Source organism: Mauremys mutica, chromosome 5, assembly GCF_020497125.1.
Source record: "Mauremys mutica isolate MM-2020 ecotype Southern chromosome 5, ASM2049712v1, whole genome shotgun sequence".
Classification (NCBI taxonomy): Eukaryota; Metazoa; Chordata; order Testudines; family Geoemydidae; genus Mauremys; species Mauremys mutica.
Genome location: NC_059076.1, coordinates 89,272,617 through 89,287,775, shown reverse-complemented (window position 1 = coordinate 89,287,775; position 15,159 = coordinate 89,272,617). Strand labels below are relative to the sequence as shown.

At 37.0% G+C, this 15,159-nt stretch overlaps 1 protein-coding gene across 5 annotated transcripts in view; it reads left to right on the top strand.

Moving 5' to 3' along the window:
- The window catches only part of TUSC3 (tumor suppressor candidate 3), a 277,945-nt gene that overhangs the window by 152,225 nt on the left and 110,561 nt on the right, over positions 1-15,159 (top strand). For 4 of the 5 annotated variants that reach the window (XM_045019079.1, XM_045019076.1, XM_045019080.1 and 1 more), the window contains exon 6: positions 5,316-5,405. The exons of the other annotated variant lie outside the window; for it this stretch is intronic. In XM_045019079.1, coding sequence (XP_044875014.1) covers positions 5,316-5,405 — 90 coding nt within the window. The remainder of the gene's footprint in view (positions 1-5,315; positions 5,406-15,159) is intronic. 5 annotated transcript variants of the gene reach the window in all.

Genomic DNA, 15,159 nt, shown 5'->3' with positions numbered 1-15,159 from the left:
TCTCCCTCCTGCATGCACCACCTTCTTCCTCATTTGGACCCCATAGAAGGCATTCTAAAGGCCTGGATACATACTGAGGGAGGGGGTTGGAGACCGGGTATACCAGGGGAAGAGTGGGCAGGCTAGGAGGCCGGCCATGGGAATGGATAATCCAGAGCATAGTACATTGAAATGTAAATTTCATTATTGACTGAGGCCATTTGGGTGAACCATCATTTTATTAATATTTCCTCATTTAATAAATTTTAGTTCAGTTATTGTGAATAAGTTGGTCTACATTTGAAGAAAAAATTACCTTATGGACTTCTTTCTGTTGGAAATTACTACATTGTGAGGAGGTATATTTCTGTATTTATATAACAGAGTTAACAAGGACTAGAGATCTGTGGTTTAGCTTTCAGTTGAGAGATTTGTTCAGAAACATTTAAAATATAAAAAATATTTTACTCTATATAAATTGAATTATATTGTCCTCCAATGTCTTTCTCACCCCCCTTTTGTGTTCTTATCTTCAATCTCAACTTCCTTGTTATCTTCATGTCTTAAAAACATCTGCTAGCTCCTGCATGACTCATCAGAGGAATTGCAATAGAAATCCCTTGGCAGGATGCATTAGCAAGACATGAAAATAACTGTTGATTCTCTTTCTTCAGCAATAGAAACATAGTACCTCCCTGACTTCAACGTCAGATACAGAGAGGTGCTGAGCACTGGAAACTGGATTAAGTCCTGTTAGGACTTAATTAATAGCAATAAACTTTGGCTTGATATACATTTATATCTACAATTTGATAAAAGATATGAAAAAGCCCTTCTCATAGCTAAGATTATTAGCAAAAATGTGGCTCTTATTTATTTTGGCTAAACATTTTTTAAAGTGTATTATGTTCTGTTACGACTCTCCTGAACCAGTCTTATATTTTAAGGGCCTGATCCTGCATGTTTTTATCTTTAAGTACTGTGAGTTGCACTGATGAAGTCAGTGACGGAGTGAGGGTCTAATTCTTTGATGAGCTTGCTGCTTTAATTCTTGTAGAATATTATTATGTCCCCTTATTTAATCATTGTCATTCAGCCAAGCTATACATACTTAGGTCCTGTGCGGAATGTCCATGCTGAGAACATAGGAGACATGTTTAGACTTTGCTGTTTTCTTGATAGTGCAGAATTGCTCCTTGGATTATCTTCTTTTTCTCTTTTTGTATAGCATCAGTGATTACTGATATGACAATGATTTTTATTCTGTAGATTCTGAAGCATTGCCTTCTGCAAGAAGTAATGCACATTATTACATTTTTTCTTAGATTCCAAGCGTAACTTCACAAGTCCCTTCTTATAGGGAATTTTGTTTTTCTATAGACTCCATCATAGTTCTTTGTCACAGGTATGTTAATCAGAGTTCCATAGGAGATGTATCTAATTATTTCTGAAAATAGGAATGGAGCTTTCTTTCAGGAACATTTGTGGTGGCAACTCTTCCCATGGCATTGCATAAACCTGGAACCAAAGATGTGTGCTAAGCATTTGCCTAAAATCTGTTGTACTAGGTAAGAGACTGAGGTGACTTGAAGAAAACTTTTATATTTTTCTAAGGGCTTTTGTACACTTACAGCACTATAGCATTGCAGCAGTGCTACTGCTTCACTTAGTGAAGACACTGCCTATGCTGATGATAGAGCTGCTTCTGTCACTGTAGGTTCTCCATCTCCCTGAGAGGCGGCAGCTATGTTGACAGGAGAAGCACTCCCATTGACATAGCACTATCAACACTTGAGGTTAGGTCGGTATGTGACACTACACCCCATATTTGTCATAGTAATATTATGATATGATTATGGTATAATTATGATGCATATTATACAAGATGGGTCATATAAGGTGTCATTGGAAAGTTATGATTTGCTGAATATGATTATTCTATGTGAATGCATGTATCATTTTTGTATCTGAAGTTATAAATATTGACTATGTATTTGTTATATCTGTATTTCAGATGTGACACCCACTAGGCAAAATGCTTCCAGCCTAGATGGCTGGTTATGAAGGACTATTCAGGGTAATGGGACATTAGGAAAAAACAGTAGGCCTTAGAAGAAGCTTGTCCCCACCTGGTGAGCCTTCCTGAGAATGCTCCAGTCAGCCTATAAGTAAAGGCTGAATTTTCCATACCCCTGAGCAATATAGTTTTACTGATATTTTTTAATGTACACTAGGCCTAAGAGTAGTAAGAAATTTACAATGAGCCCCTTCTACTGACATGGAATCATAGAAATGTAGCATTGGAAGGGATCTTGATAAGTCATCTACTCTAGTCCCCTGGGGTTTTGTCTAACCTGTTCTTAAAAATCTTCAGTGATGGAGATTCTACAACCTCCCTAGATAATTTGTTACAGTGCTTACCTACCCTGTCAGTTAGGAATTTTTTTCCTAGTATCTAACCAATTTTTTTCTTGCCGAAATTTAAGTCCATTGCTTCTGTCCTGTCCTCAGTGGATAAAGAGAACAATGTATCACTCTATTCTTTATAACAACATTTTATGTACTTGAAGACTATTATCATGTCCATCCTAAGTTTTCTCTTCTCCAGACTAAATAAACACATGTTCTCATGTTTTCTAGACCTTCAATCATCTTGTTGCTCTCCTCTGGACTTCCTTTTATTTGTCCACACCTTTCCCAAAGTGTGCTTTCCGGAAATGGACACAATACTCTACTTGAGGTCTTGTCAGTGCTGAGTATAGTGGAAGAATTACTTCTTGTGTCTTGCTCCTGCTCCCACACCTGAGAATGATGATCACTTTTTTTCAGCAGTATTACATTGTTGACTCATATTTAGTTTGTGATCCACAATAACTCCCAGATTCTTTTCTGTAGTACTCCCTCCTAGGTTTTTATTTCCCATTTTGTATTTATGTGATTGATTATTCCTTTCTAAGCAGAGTACTTTGCATTTGTCCTTATCAAATTTAATCCTATTTATTTCAGACCATTTCTCCAGTTTTTCAAGATCATTTTGAAATCTAATCCTGTCCTCCAAAGTGCTTGCAACCCCTTCCAGCTTGGTATTGTCCATAAACTTTATAAGTGTACTCTCTGTGCTATTATGCAAATCATTTATGAAGATATTGAATAGAACCAGAGCCAGGACAGATCCCTGTGGGACTCTACTCAATATGCCACTTCAGGTTGACTGTGAACCATTGATAACTATTCTTAGAGTGTGGTTTTCGAACCAATTGTGCACTCACTTTATAGTAGGTTTGTCTAAGCTGTATTTCTGTAGTTTGTTTATAAGACGGTCATGTGCGACAGTATCAAAGGCCTTACTAAAGTCAAGATATAACACAGGTATTGCTTCCCACCCCCCTCCTCCCCACAAGGCTTGCTAGGTGTCAAAGAAGGATATTAGGTTGGTTTGACATGATTTGTTCTTGACAAATCCATGTTGACTGTTACTTGTCCCCTTATTACCTTCTAGGTGCTTACAAATTGATTGTTTAAGTAGTTGTTCCATTGTCTTTCCAGGTACCAAAGTTAATTTGACTTGTCTGTATTTCCCTGGGTTATCCTTTTCCCCCCCCTCTTATAGCTAGATACTATAGTTGCCCTTTACAGTAGCGCCTGCTGACTTTAAGACATCCAGCTTGTCTAAGTAATTCTTAACTTGTTCTTTCCCTATTGTCGCCTCAGATCCTACCCCATTTGCACTGATGTTCACTATGTTAGTAGTCAGATCACTGCTAAGCTTTTTGGTGAAAATCTCACACAAAAGGGGCATTTAACATTTGGCCATTGCTGCATTTTCTGTTATTGTCTTTACCTCCTCACTGAGTAATGGGCCTCCTCTGTCTTCCTTTTGCTTCCAATGTATTTGTAAAATGTTTTCTTGTTATATATTATGCCTCTAGCTAGTTTAATCTTGTTTTGTGCTTTGCCCTTTCTAATTTTGTCCCTACATGCATGTGTTTTTTTAAAAAACTGAACCTTAATAATTTGACCTAGTTTCCACTTTTTGTATGACTGTCTTTTGAGTCTCAGGTCATTGAAGATCTCCTGGTTAAGCCAGGGTCATCTCCCTATTTGTCAAATGTAGGACAGGCTCTGACCTATTCACTTTCTCCACTTTCTGTAATGACAAGTTGTCTGGAATACATTCCAAGAACTTGTTGGAAAATCTGTGCTCTGATGTGTTATTTTCCCAACACATGTCTGGGTAGCTGAATTGCCCCATCACCACCAAGTCCTCTGCTTTGGATGATTTTCTAAGTTGTTTAAAAAAAAAGCCTCATCCAGCTCTTTGTGCTGGTTAGATGGTCTGTAGTAGATCCCTATGATGACATCACTCTTGTTTTTTACCCCTTTTATCCTTACCCAGAGACTTTCAGCAGGTCTGCCTCCCACTTCTATCTCAATCTCAGTGAAGGTGTATACATCATTGATATACAAGGCAATACCTCCTCTGTTTATTCTCTGCCTGTCCTTCCTGAACAAGTTATACCCTTCTATACCAATATTTTACCCATGTGAATTATCCCAACAAGTCTCTATGATGCCAATTATGTTGTAATTCTGATTATTTGCTAGTATTTATAGTTCTTCCTGTTTATTCCCCATACTTCTTGCATTATTATACAGCACCAAAGATGTTCATTAGATTTTCCCACAATATTCCCTTCCATATTGTCTTTCCTTTCCCCCTACTATAATTGCCCATTTTCCTTCCCCAGACTCTGACCCTTCATCCAGATCTCCATGTTCTGGAATTTCCTGTGTGCTTTTGTCTCCTGCTACCATCAAACTTACTTTAAAGCCTCCCTCACTGGGTTAGCCAGTTTGTATCAGAGATATTCTTCCCATTCCTGGCTAGGTGGCCCCCATCTCTGCTCAGCAGTCCTTCTTCTTGGAAAAGCATCTCATGGTCAAGGAACCTGATGCTTTCCTAGTGACATGCACATTCTTTGTGTACAACCATATATATGTGGGAAAATAAGACTATTAGATGTGCAATTTTCTAAAGCTCTGTTTTGGTCTGAATCTGATCCTATTGAAGTCAATAGGAGTTTCTACCATTGACTTCACTGTAAGCAGAATTATGCCATCATTGAACACTTCTGAAAATCCTATCCTAAGCTTCTAATAGCTGCAACTGTTTTGTTTGGACGATAAGGAGTCATCAATTTAAAATTGACATGCCCAGCGAAACAAACCTATTCAGTTTGAGTGCCCAAAAGAACATTAGGCCCAGTGAATTTAATATAGAATTATCTGGCTTTACACCTTTGTCTTCTAATTTCATATTTTTTCTGTTTTTTCAGTGTGTTGTGTTTGCTATGACTTCTGGTCAAATGTGGAATCATATCCGGGGACCTCCATATGCTCATAAGAATCCTCAGAATGGACAAGTGGTGAGTGAATTTTTTCCATCAGTATCTAAATTGACTCTATTGCCACAGAGTTCTGCAAATCTAAAGTACAGTGGGAAAATGGATCAGGATCACAATTCAGGAAACATGAACACTGCCTGTTGTGGAGTTTAACAGTTAGATTTTCAAAAGCACTCTTCACCCAACAGCTCCCATTTGGACACTTAACTAAGTAGCTGTGTCTTCAAAATATCTTAGCTTCTATTTGTGCACCTAAGCAAAATGGTTGGATTTTCAGAGGCACTCAACACCAAGCAGCTCCTGCTGATCACAGATAAATACATGATATGCTTTTTTGTAGGGATGTGCTAAGTAATAAGATTAAAATGTAAACGAGTCTGAACTTTCACTTATTCTTCAAGCTCAGCTCAGAAAACTGTCAACTTCCTATGAGCTGAGGGCTGCCACCATTGTTGCTATGTATCCCTGCTACTGTTGTCAGAAAAAAATGCTCAAAGAGAGAGAAAACAAATTTCCAAACGACTCCCCAACATGCACAGTGATTTGCTGAGAAGGGGGAGCAAAGCCCCCTGACTTCACCTTTGAGAAGGTGCCAACAGGTGGTGAAAAGATGGCTCAGGTTATTATCCATCATTTTGAGTATTTGTCACTGCCAAAAAGTCATCGGAGTGGAAGCTTACAAGGCTTGCAAAAACTTTGGCAAACATCCACCTTTTTTCCTACTTAATGGAACTTCTAACCATTTTCAAGTTTTCCCATTGCTAGTTCACCTTGCCTGTTGTTTAGGCCTAAAACAATAAATCCTCTCTATTTCTTTTAATGCTTCATATCCTAATTGGAGTAGCAGAAAGTGATGGCTTGAATTTGATTACTTACCCACAGTGTACCCGGATTATAGCAGGAGATTGATGATATAAAATGACGTGATTCAGTCTGCTGCTTTGTTATGCAGAACTAGATCCAATAAAGTGATAAATACTGTCAGTAAAACATTGTGATTAGAAGGGCTTAGAATTTTTCATTAGTGCCTTGGAGTATTTAATGTATAATGTCTTCCTACAGAGTGACAGAAAGGTGAAAGATGGCAGAAAAAAAGACACTGTCCTAAACAATTTCTTCATATCTAGTTTCATACATATCATCCTTCTTAAAGACTCATTTCCACTGTGCTACCTACAGTGAAGCTAGTTGACTTTTATAAAAAAAAAATGCCGACGTTATTCCACTTCCCATAAATTTTGTCATCTCAACTGTCTTCAGATTGTGAGCTCCTTAGACGAGGGGCTGTCCCTTCCTGAGTATCTGGGAAGCTGGAATGTGAGTCAAGAGACCTAGATTCTATTCCCAACTCTGTCGCTGATCTGTTGTGTTACTTTCAGCAAGTCACTTCCTCTCTCAGTGCCTCTCTCCCACCTCTCACCCTTTGTCCATATCCTTTATTTAGACTGTAGGTTCTTTGAGGCCATGACTGTCTCATTATGATTTTATAAAATGCTTAACACAAATAATACGTTTTAGTTTCTGAGGTGTCAAGAAGGATTTGGACACAGGCTACTAGTGGCCTAGTTTGTGAACTATTGACCAATGTAATTAGAGGTCAAAGCAAATTTCAGTTCATAACTGGTAGATAGATCATCATTTTCAGAAGTCTGATATAGGACTTATTAAACTAGAAGTTTAGTGATATTCAATATACCTGGGCATATTTTACTGTTTTTTTTTTCAGCTAATAGTATTGTACGTTTTTTAATGTCACACCTTCTAGGCTTTAATTACATATCTTTTAAGTTGGAGTCATAACAAATATATACAGTGGCTTTTCTGTTACATCTTGATTATGTTTACGAACATTATCCTTGGACACATGAGAGATATGGATAGGTTACATCCTAATTTTTTTAAATTGTGTGTCCACATTTGTTTTCATTTTTGTGTATATAATACAGTGGATGCATAAGTATGACCCAACTGTGTGCGCATATGTGTATCAGTTGTTGCATGCACACTCTTGAAAAGGCATATAAAGGCGTAGTAGTTTTAATGTGAGATTTAAATCCTCCACATGATTGAAGGGATTCTCTGCTTTTGTGGCTAGAATCCAGGTTGATGCATAGTGCATGTTTTCACAAGTCCTGCTTAGCCTGAGATGCACCACACTTTTAAAGAGACAACATTCTATCTTAGAGCCATCCATGGATACAAAATTAGTTTCCACATCTGATCCACTGTCCGCAAACATGGATATCTGTGGATCTTTATGTCAACTGTACGTTTATAAGGCCAAAAAATATTTACTGCTGACGGTTGAGATATTGTTGAGCTGCACTTCCCAGATGTTGTGGGTCTGACCATCTGTGGGATCAGGTGGGATCAAGTTGGATTTTTTTTTCCACTTGAGGCCAAATTGGCAGGGTGGTGGGGGAGGGGGAGCTGTTCACCTTTCTTGCAGCATCATGGAGGCACAGTTTCAGGTTAAAAGGAGTGTGAATAGTGATTTTTAAGGTTAGAAAGAGATATAGAAATGTTTGGTTTATCTCAACTTGAAGCTGGTGTTCAGCGCAGATAAAGACTGAAGGAGCCAGCTCCCAGAGAGAAGTGTATATAAGAGGCCAAGGATATGGCTGGTGGCCCTTTTTTGCCTGTGAAGTAATGAGGAAAACTTAAGCCTTTGCAGACTGAGGTACCTGTATTCCGCCTTGTTGGAGAAGGGATTGCAAATTCAGAGATGAACTGAGTGTTAGGGGCAAGGCTGAAGAGGACCAACCCTGAATTATTGGTTATATGGTATCAGGCCATTTAACCCCTCTCTGGATTCAGTTAAATGCAGGGAGATAGTATACAAGTTCAGTTAATAAAGTTACAGATGGTTTTAAATCCATCTCTCTGTTTCATTTACTTGCCCGTCCTGATCAATGGTAAATATTGGCACCCATTTCACTTTCCAGCTATGATAGGTGTTTGTCTAGTTTTGATGGAACTGCTTGATTTTTGTGCTCGTGTATTCACTCTGACTCATGAGAGAGGCTGCAGGATGAAATATAGGATTTTGAAGACTACATCATAAATTATTATCAGTGATGTCCCTTTGCTGTAAACTTGTCTAGGTCTGATAAAAGGGATGGTTACTACATAGGTGCTTTAAATCCCAAGGATTGCATTATAGATAATTATAATAGAATACATTTTCCTGCCCTTTTTTTCTTATTCAACCAAACTCCTCTTGAATCTGTACAGCTTTTTTTAGTTACCCTTTCATAGCACCCTACTAGTCTGTAATTACAAATACTTGATATATTTTTTGAAAACTGACTTCTGTTTACTTTTACACAAAATAAGTTTTAGTAAATTGAATGTACATGTAAATTAGCATAGTACAACATAATGTAAAGAAAATAAATAACTAGAACTGTGTGATGCTGGGATTATTTTGCAAGTTTATTTGGCACAATTTAGATGTTGTCTAGTCTGGCACCAGTCAAGTGCTAATGGTCCACTTAACAGTATGATGCATCAGTGAATCCAAAGATTTATCAAGGATACACCCTTTAACTTAGACAACTTCATTTTACTTAGTACAAACAAAACTTTCAACATCTCTTGATCATTTTTAGTTATTATAGGCTGGCTAGATGTGGTATGTAGTTTAGCAGGTTACAATCCCCTAGATGGAAGGATAATGTATACCACCTCAAAAATAGTTGAGTGTGTGTGCCTCAGAATCAATTGGAAGACAAAGACAGTTTCTGTTTCAAGCATGTTTTCTTATAGATTCCATCATTCTGAGACAGATTTATATGAAGGGCTGTGGCCTCAAGCAGCCTCTTTCTTTGTGTGTACCTATAGGCAGCAGGTCTGAGAGTCATTGCTTCTTGTTTTCCATTTTCCATTTCATTACTGTAGCATGGTGTAGTTTGTAGTTATTATTCAAAAGAATAAAAACTTTTTTAAAACTTCTTTCTTTAGTCCATGCTGTTTCAGATCAGCCGTTCTCTGTATATTTATCGGTTCAGTCATGGATTTTTTTTCTGGCTCTGGGCCAGTTCATTGGGCTAGCCCTCCATCTAACGTATGTGGTTCCATGATAGTTGGAACTACTTGAAGTCATGACTAATAGCTGCCCATGAGAGTCAATTAAAAAAAATTGCAAAATATCTGTGATGGACCAAATTACCTGTTTCTTTAAATGCCCCTGGGGAGGCATATTCAGACTTTACCTTTGTCATGAGTAAGCATTGGTTGAGGCAATCCTTAATGCAGGCTTTAAGAGTCCAGCTGATGAGGACTGATTCTTTCTTTATTTGATCACTTCCATGTTTATTTCATTATTCCAAATCACATAGCTTTGGAAATGAGGCAGAACTGTTATCAGATAAGTTTACAAAATCACTTGCATCCTAACCCCATTTTAAATCCTTCATAACTTCCTGAATCTTCACCTTTCAGGCTGAAATTTTCCAGGCTTCTTGTCTGACAAAGATGACTTGGGAAGGAAAGGGTACGGTGTGGAGATGGGATTTTGAACAAAATTTATTGTGAGTTTTAAAAGCAAGGGAAGTGAGGGAAGAAATAATTTCTCCACTGTGTTTGTAACATAGCCCTGTTGGCACAGCTGCTGCAAGTAAAAAGCCCACTAAACATCCACAAAGTCACTTCATTGTCCTTCAGATCTCTCTCTCTGATGCTGTCTAAGGGGCATCTACACTAACACAGTCACCACTTTTACAAAACTGTGATAAATCTTGTACAAAGTATGCCTTGTGAGGTCTCATTGGAAAAGTTGTAATCTCCTGAGTATTATTATCTGGTTATACTGTGTATATCGACATTGTGTGTGGAATTATGAGATTTTGCTATATGTTTATTACTCAAATTTGTTGTGGGTCTGAGATATGCCCACAGGTCAGCTCTTCAGGAATAAAAAGGGAACTGTAAACAAGAACCTCATTTCCAAAGACACCTCAAATGGCACATGCACAGAATGTGCAAGCAAAATTTTGCAATTCGTATAAAGAACTGATGTCAAAGAATGCATATCATGGAACTGCTTGACCCCATGACACAGGGTTTTTCCAGCAAAAAGGGTCAAGATATAAAGAGGGAGAACAAAGGCCACTGGTCACTTCTTTCCTACCTCATCTCTGGACTGGTGAATTCTGATGGGAATCTATTTGGGCAATCAAGAGAGACTTATATGAAACTAGCAGATTTAACATCCCTGCTATCATTTTGGAATACGTACTTTGATCCAACTGTAATGTCTTTTATTTGATTTAACATTTTAGTAACTCTCATTTCTTTTTCTTAGTTAATACATCTTTACTTAGTTTGCTAAAGGATTCACTGCAGTGTTGTCTTTGGAGTAAGGTCCTAAGCATCCATTGACCTGGGTAAGTGACTGACCCCCTAGCGCTGGAAGAACCTAATGTGTGGTGATTTTTGGTTTTAATAACCTGTCATCACAGAAGTCCAGTTTGTCTGGGTGGCAATATGGACTGGAATGTCTAAGGGGACTGTCTGTGGCTCCACTTTTAAGGTTGTATAGCGATCCAGGAGCACACATTTGTCTGGTTAAATCTAATTATAGAATATACCACCAAGGGTGGGTGTGTCTTCCCAGTTTTTTCAGTCTGATCTGAGATTGGCCCTCTCAGCTGTAATCCAGACCAAGCATGATGACACCATCCTTAAAACTCTCTTTTGCCATGGCACTACAAAGAAAAATGGGTAGGCAGCTGGGGTATTAAGACCATTGTCTGTCATGCTGACCATTTTTATCTCATTGCTTCCTTGTGCTCCTCCATCTATTTGTAGCCACCTGTTGTCTTTTGTCTTATATTTTGATTGCAAGATCTTAGGGCAGGTATGATTTTTTTATTATGTATTTGTACAGTGCCTAGTGCAATGGGAGCATGACTGCAGCTCCTAGGTGCTACTGCGAATCAGATAATTCAAATAATAAATTTTGGTATGAAAATAGACTGTGCTATTACTTATTTGAATGGCAGGATTGTGGCCTATGTTTTCAAATCCAAAGCTGTTTCTTAGAGAAATAAGTGTACAGCATTATAAATTATATTTTTGAAGTCTTGTTTCAGTATGTTTATTACATAGAATCGCTCTATTTTATATTTTGCATGTGACCTGCCCTCTAACAATCTTCAAATTAAAATTTGGTTTTCTGAGTCCTGGATGTACTTTCTTTAAATACCATCAGACTCTGAGTCAGATTATGTACAGAATTTATAACTCTATCTTACTGATTTAAATATCTAATTAGAAATTTGTTACTGAAATGATACATACAAGTAAATGGAAAATTGAACTTTTCCAGAACCTTGGAAATCAAAAGTATGTGTTCCCTGATGACATGTTAACAAAGAGGATCTTCTGTAAAGACCTCTCTTCTGATTTCCAAATGTTGCCACCTGTTTTAATCAGGGTGGATTTGATTTAAATAACTAGTCAGGAAGACTTGATCTAATCATGATTTTCTACATAAAGGTGCATTCTTGTTGGTTGTTATAACCTTGATACATATTCTTCACAACTCAGAGATAGATGTAGGTTTCATTTTTAGAAGGTCAGCACTATAAATTTTTAAACAGTGATTTATTTTGAAAACTTTTCAGATTAGTTTTACATCTGTATCAGAAAATGAATGATTGTTTTGGGTTATTTCATTTACCAAAGGTAATTGAAGCAGATATTTATGAAGTCACTGGGAGGTGAACTAACTCCAGTTCAACAGGTTAATGATTAATATTTGGAGGATTTTCTTGCCATGCTGTATTAGGAGGAGAACATCACCAGACAGACATTTTAAATTGTTTTATTTAACTAAAACAACATTAAATAGTCTGTATTTTTTTCTTCAACAGCAAACATATAATATTTTAACAAAACAAGCATATGTCCCTCGCTTTTCACATTTATCTCCAGACCTCTTTTCCTTGTCCAGATCTATTCCACCCCCAACAATCTTCTATTCATTGAACTTTTTGACACTTTGCACTTTTAGAGAGGTAAGGGATTGACTCTGTGTACACAAATTTGCAGTGGGACAATAGAGTTGAGGTCTGTTAGTTTTCACCTCTATATATTATTTATTTATTTATTTATTTAACAACATTTTTTGCTGTTAATAATCCACAGTTTGAGAACTGCAAAACTAAACATCTCTGATGGTATATTCTAGAGTGGGCACTGAGTCCCATTGAGTAGATAGAAAGATTAACCTAAGTAATCAATACAGAAGCCTGTGGAACCCCATAAAATTGGGTCCCTAATCCATGAACAATTGGAACTCATTTACAAAACTTTTCTTAAACATTACATGAATATATTCTCATACTATAGAATTAGAATTTTTAATCTCTAATCCATGATGAGATATCTTTGAGCTATAATGTATCTTAATTAAAACTATCTTTACATAGGTTTTTTCCTCAAAAAGCATTTTATCAAAAAAATCCGATCTAAATTAAAAAATCTGCTTTTTTTTTAAATCATTGATTTTTACCCACCCTGGTTTTAACTCAGTTGTTTCCTTCTGTAGAACAGAAGGTAGCATAAATTAGAATATTTTTCAGTCTCATATCTGCATAATGCACTCTCATATCTTCCTCTGGATGGTATAATATGGGAGAAAACTGAACTGGAGAAAAGTAATACAGTTCATAACTACTTATAAACTGTTACTTGCCTCACATATCACCATAGCAGATTCATTGTACTTGTCATTATTTAAAATGACAACTTCATTTCTCCTTCTTAAATTCCTATCTTTAAAGAGCTTTTGTCTGCTTCACTGAAAAGCACTATTTACCTTGCCAATAACTTTCCTAAGTATCATCACAACTCTATCTTTAGCTCACCTATTACCCTTACAATACGAAGCTTGCCTCCCCAAAGTACTCTAATTCTGCACACATTATTTTGTATGACATTTTTCAACCATCTTTTAGTGACTTTAAGACTGTGATCATAATGTAGAACACTACCCTCATTTAATTGTTGTGATGTATTATTAGAAACTTTCTCAAACTTCTCTGTTGTGTCATTGAATATTTCTGAAAGTAAATGTTAAGGACCTGTTTGTGTGACCCTTGCTCATGTTGGGTAGTACTTTTTATTTTATTTTTTTAATAGTCACACTGATTTCAGCTTATTCTAGTATTTGATCTTATATAAGCGTGGAGGAACCTGGTCAGCAATGTCTACTGTAGAAAATAAAACCATAGATTAGGTGTCTTCTTGTGGTACTTCCTTCAGTGGCTATTCAGTGGTGCTTTTCAGTTCTGTTTTGAGAGCCTCCCAATGAGTCATTTGGGGTCATTCACTCTAGTCTTTTGTCTTGGCAAGTGTTCTCTACATCAGTGTTCCATTTTTGGAATTCCTCTATACCTTTTGCCACAATAATTTTTTTTAGAATTGGATGCAGATCTGTGTGACATTCAGCTCTGTCACTATTTTATCTGAATCAGATGGTGCCGTCAGGTGTCTTATTGGTGTCTGATTAAGAATGGTCCATGGATGAGCATTAGCTGTCTGAAGGTCAGTAAGAGATGGTGAGTTTATTTCAGGTTTCTTAATTAAGGGTGTATGCTTGCCAGTGATTATGTGATTTTATAATATTGCAATCTTATTAGATTTTAAGCTGCTTTTAGATAATCGTATAATAGGAGTAGCCTGGACTAAGTTCATTTATATATGTCCAGGAGATTTTGACTTTTCTGTGGTTTGAAAGCAACTTATACCATTATCCTTATCTTTGTTTCTTCAAAATTAGTCTTCTGCAATGTACCCTACATGAGACTTCACCTTAAAACTATTTGGAACCTTAGTGTAGTGCAGAATTGGGCAGCCCACCCTTGTTCTGAAGAAGTCTGGATTTGTGGTCTTCATAACATACTGTAAAGCCCAAGAATTTCCTTGGGTGTGTGGGGAGGATTGAGAGATCTGGAAGGAAAGTGAGTGACAGTGGGATGTGATTATTTTATTGTCAGATGGTGGTTTTCTTACACGGCTTGATCCAGTTGTGAATTGGTTATCGGTAGGTATTTTGTATGGCCTATATATTTTAAAAGGTTGTTAAAGTTTTTAGAGGATAAAAGTTCATGGATAGGTTCATCAATGACTATTAGTCAAGATGGTCAGGGACTCAACCCCATGCTTTGGGCGTCCCTAAACCTATAGCTGTCCGTAGCTGGGATTGGATGGCGGGATAGATCACTTGACATTTCCTTGTTCTTGTCATTCCCTCTGAAGCACCTGGTACTAGCCACTGTAAGAAGACCGGATATTGGGTTAGATGGACCATTGGTCTGACCCAGTATGGCTGTTCTTATGTTCTTAGGATAGAATTTGGCCTTAGGGTTGCAATTTGTCCATTTACTAAACCCCTAAAAATAACACCTTACAAAAATGGATCAAATGTAAATATATGTTCAATTACAGTGTTCTTTATTCAAACATTTCTTTCTGTATATCTTCAAAAATTCTGTAACCACTGATCTTTATTCTTGCACAGTACCTAAATTATCACTTTTCAAAGAGGAATGCCAACAATGGCATTCGGTAATCTGTATGTTCCTGAAATTAGGTGAAAATATTCACAGTTTCTCTGAAGACTTTTACTATTCGGCAATGAAGAATGAAGTAGTGTGTATTACAATATTTTTAGAGTATCTGGACTGTTACATTCATCAGTAGCTAAGCAGGGGTGAAATGTTATTTGTGACAACGCAGTCTTAAGTATTGTTTGACATAGCTTTTT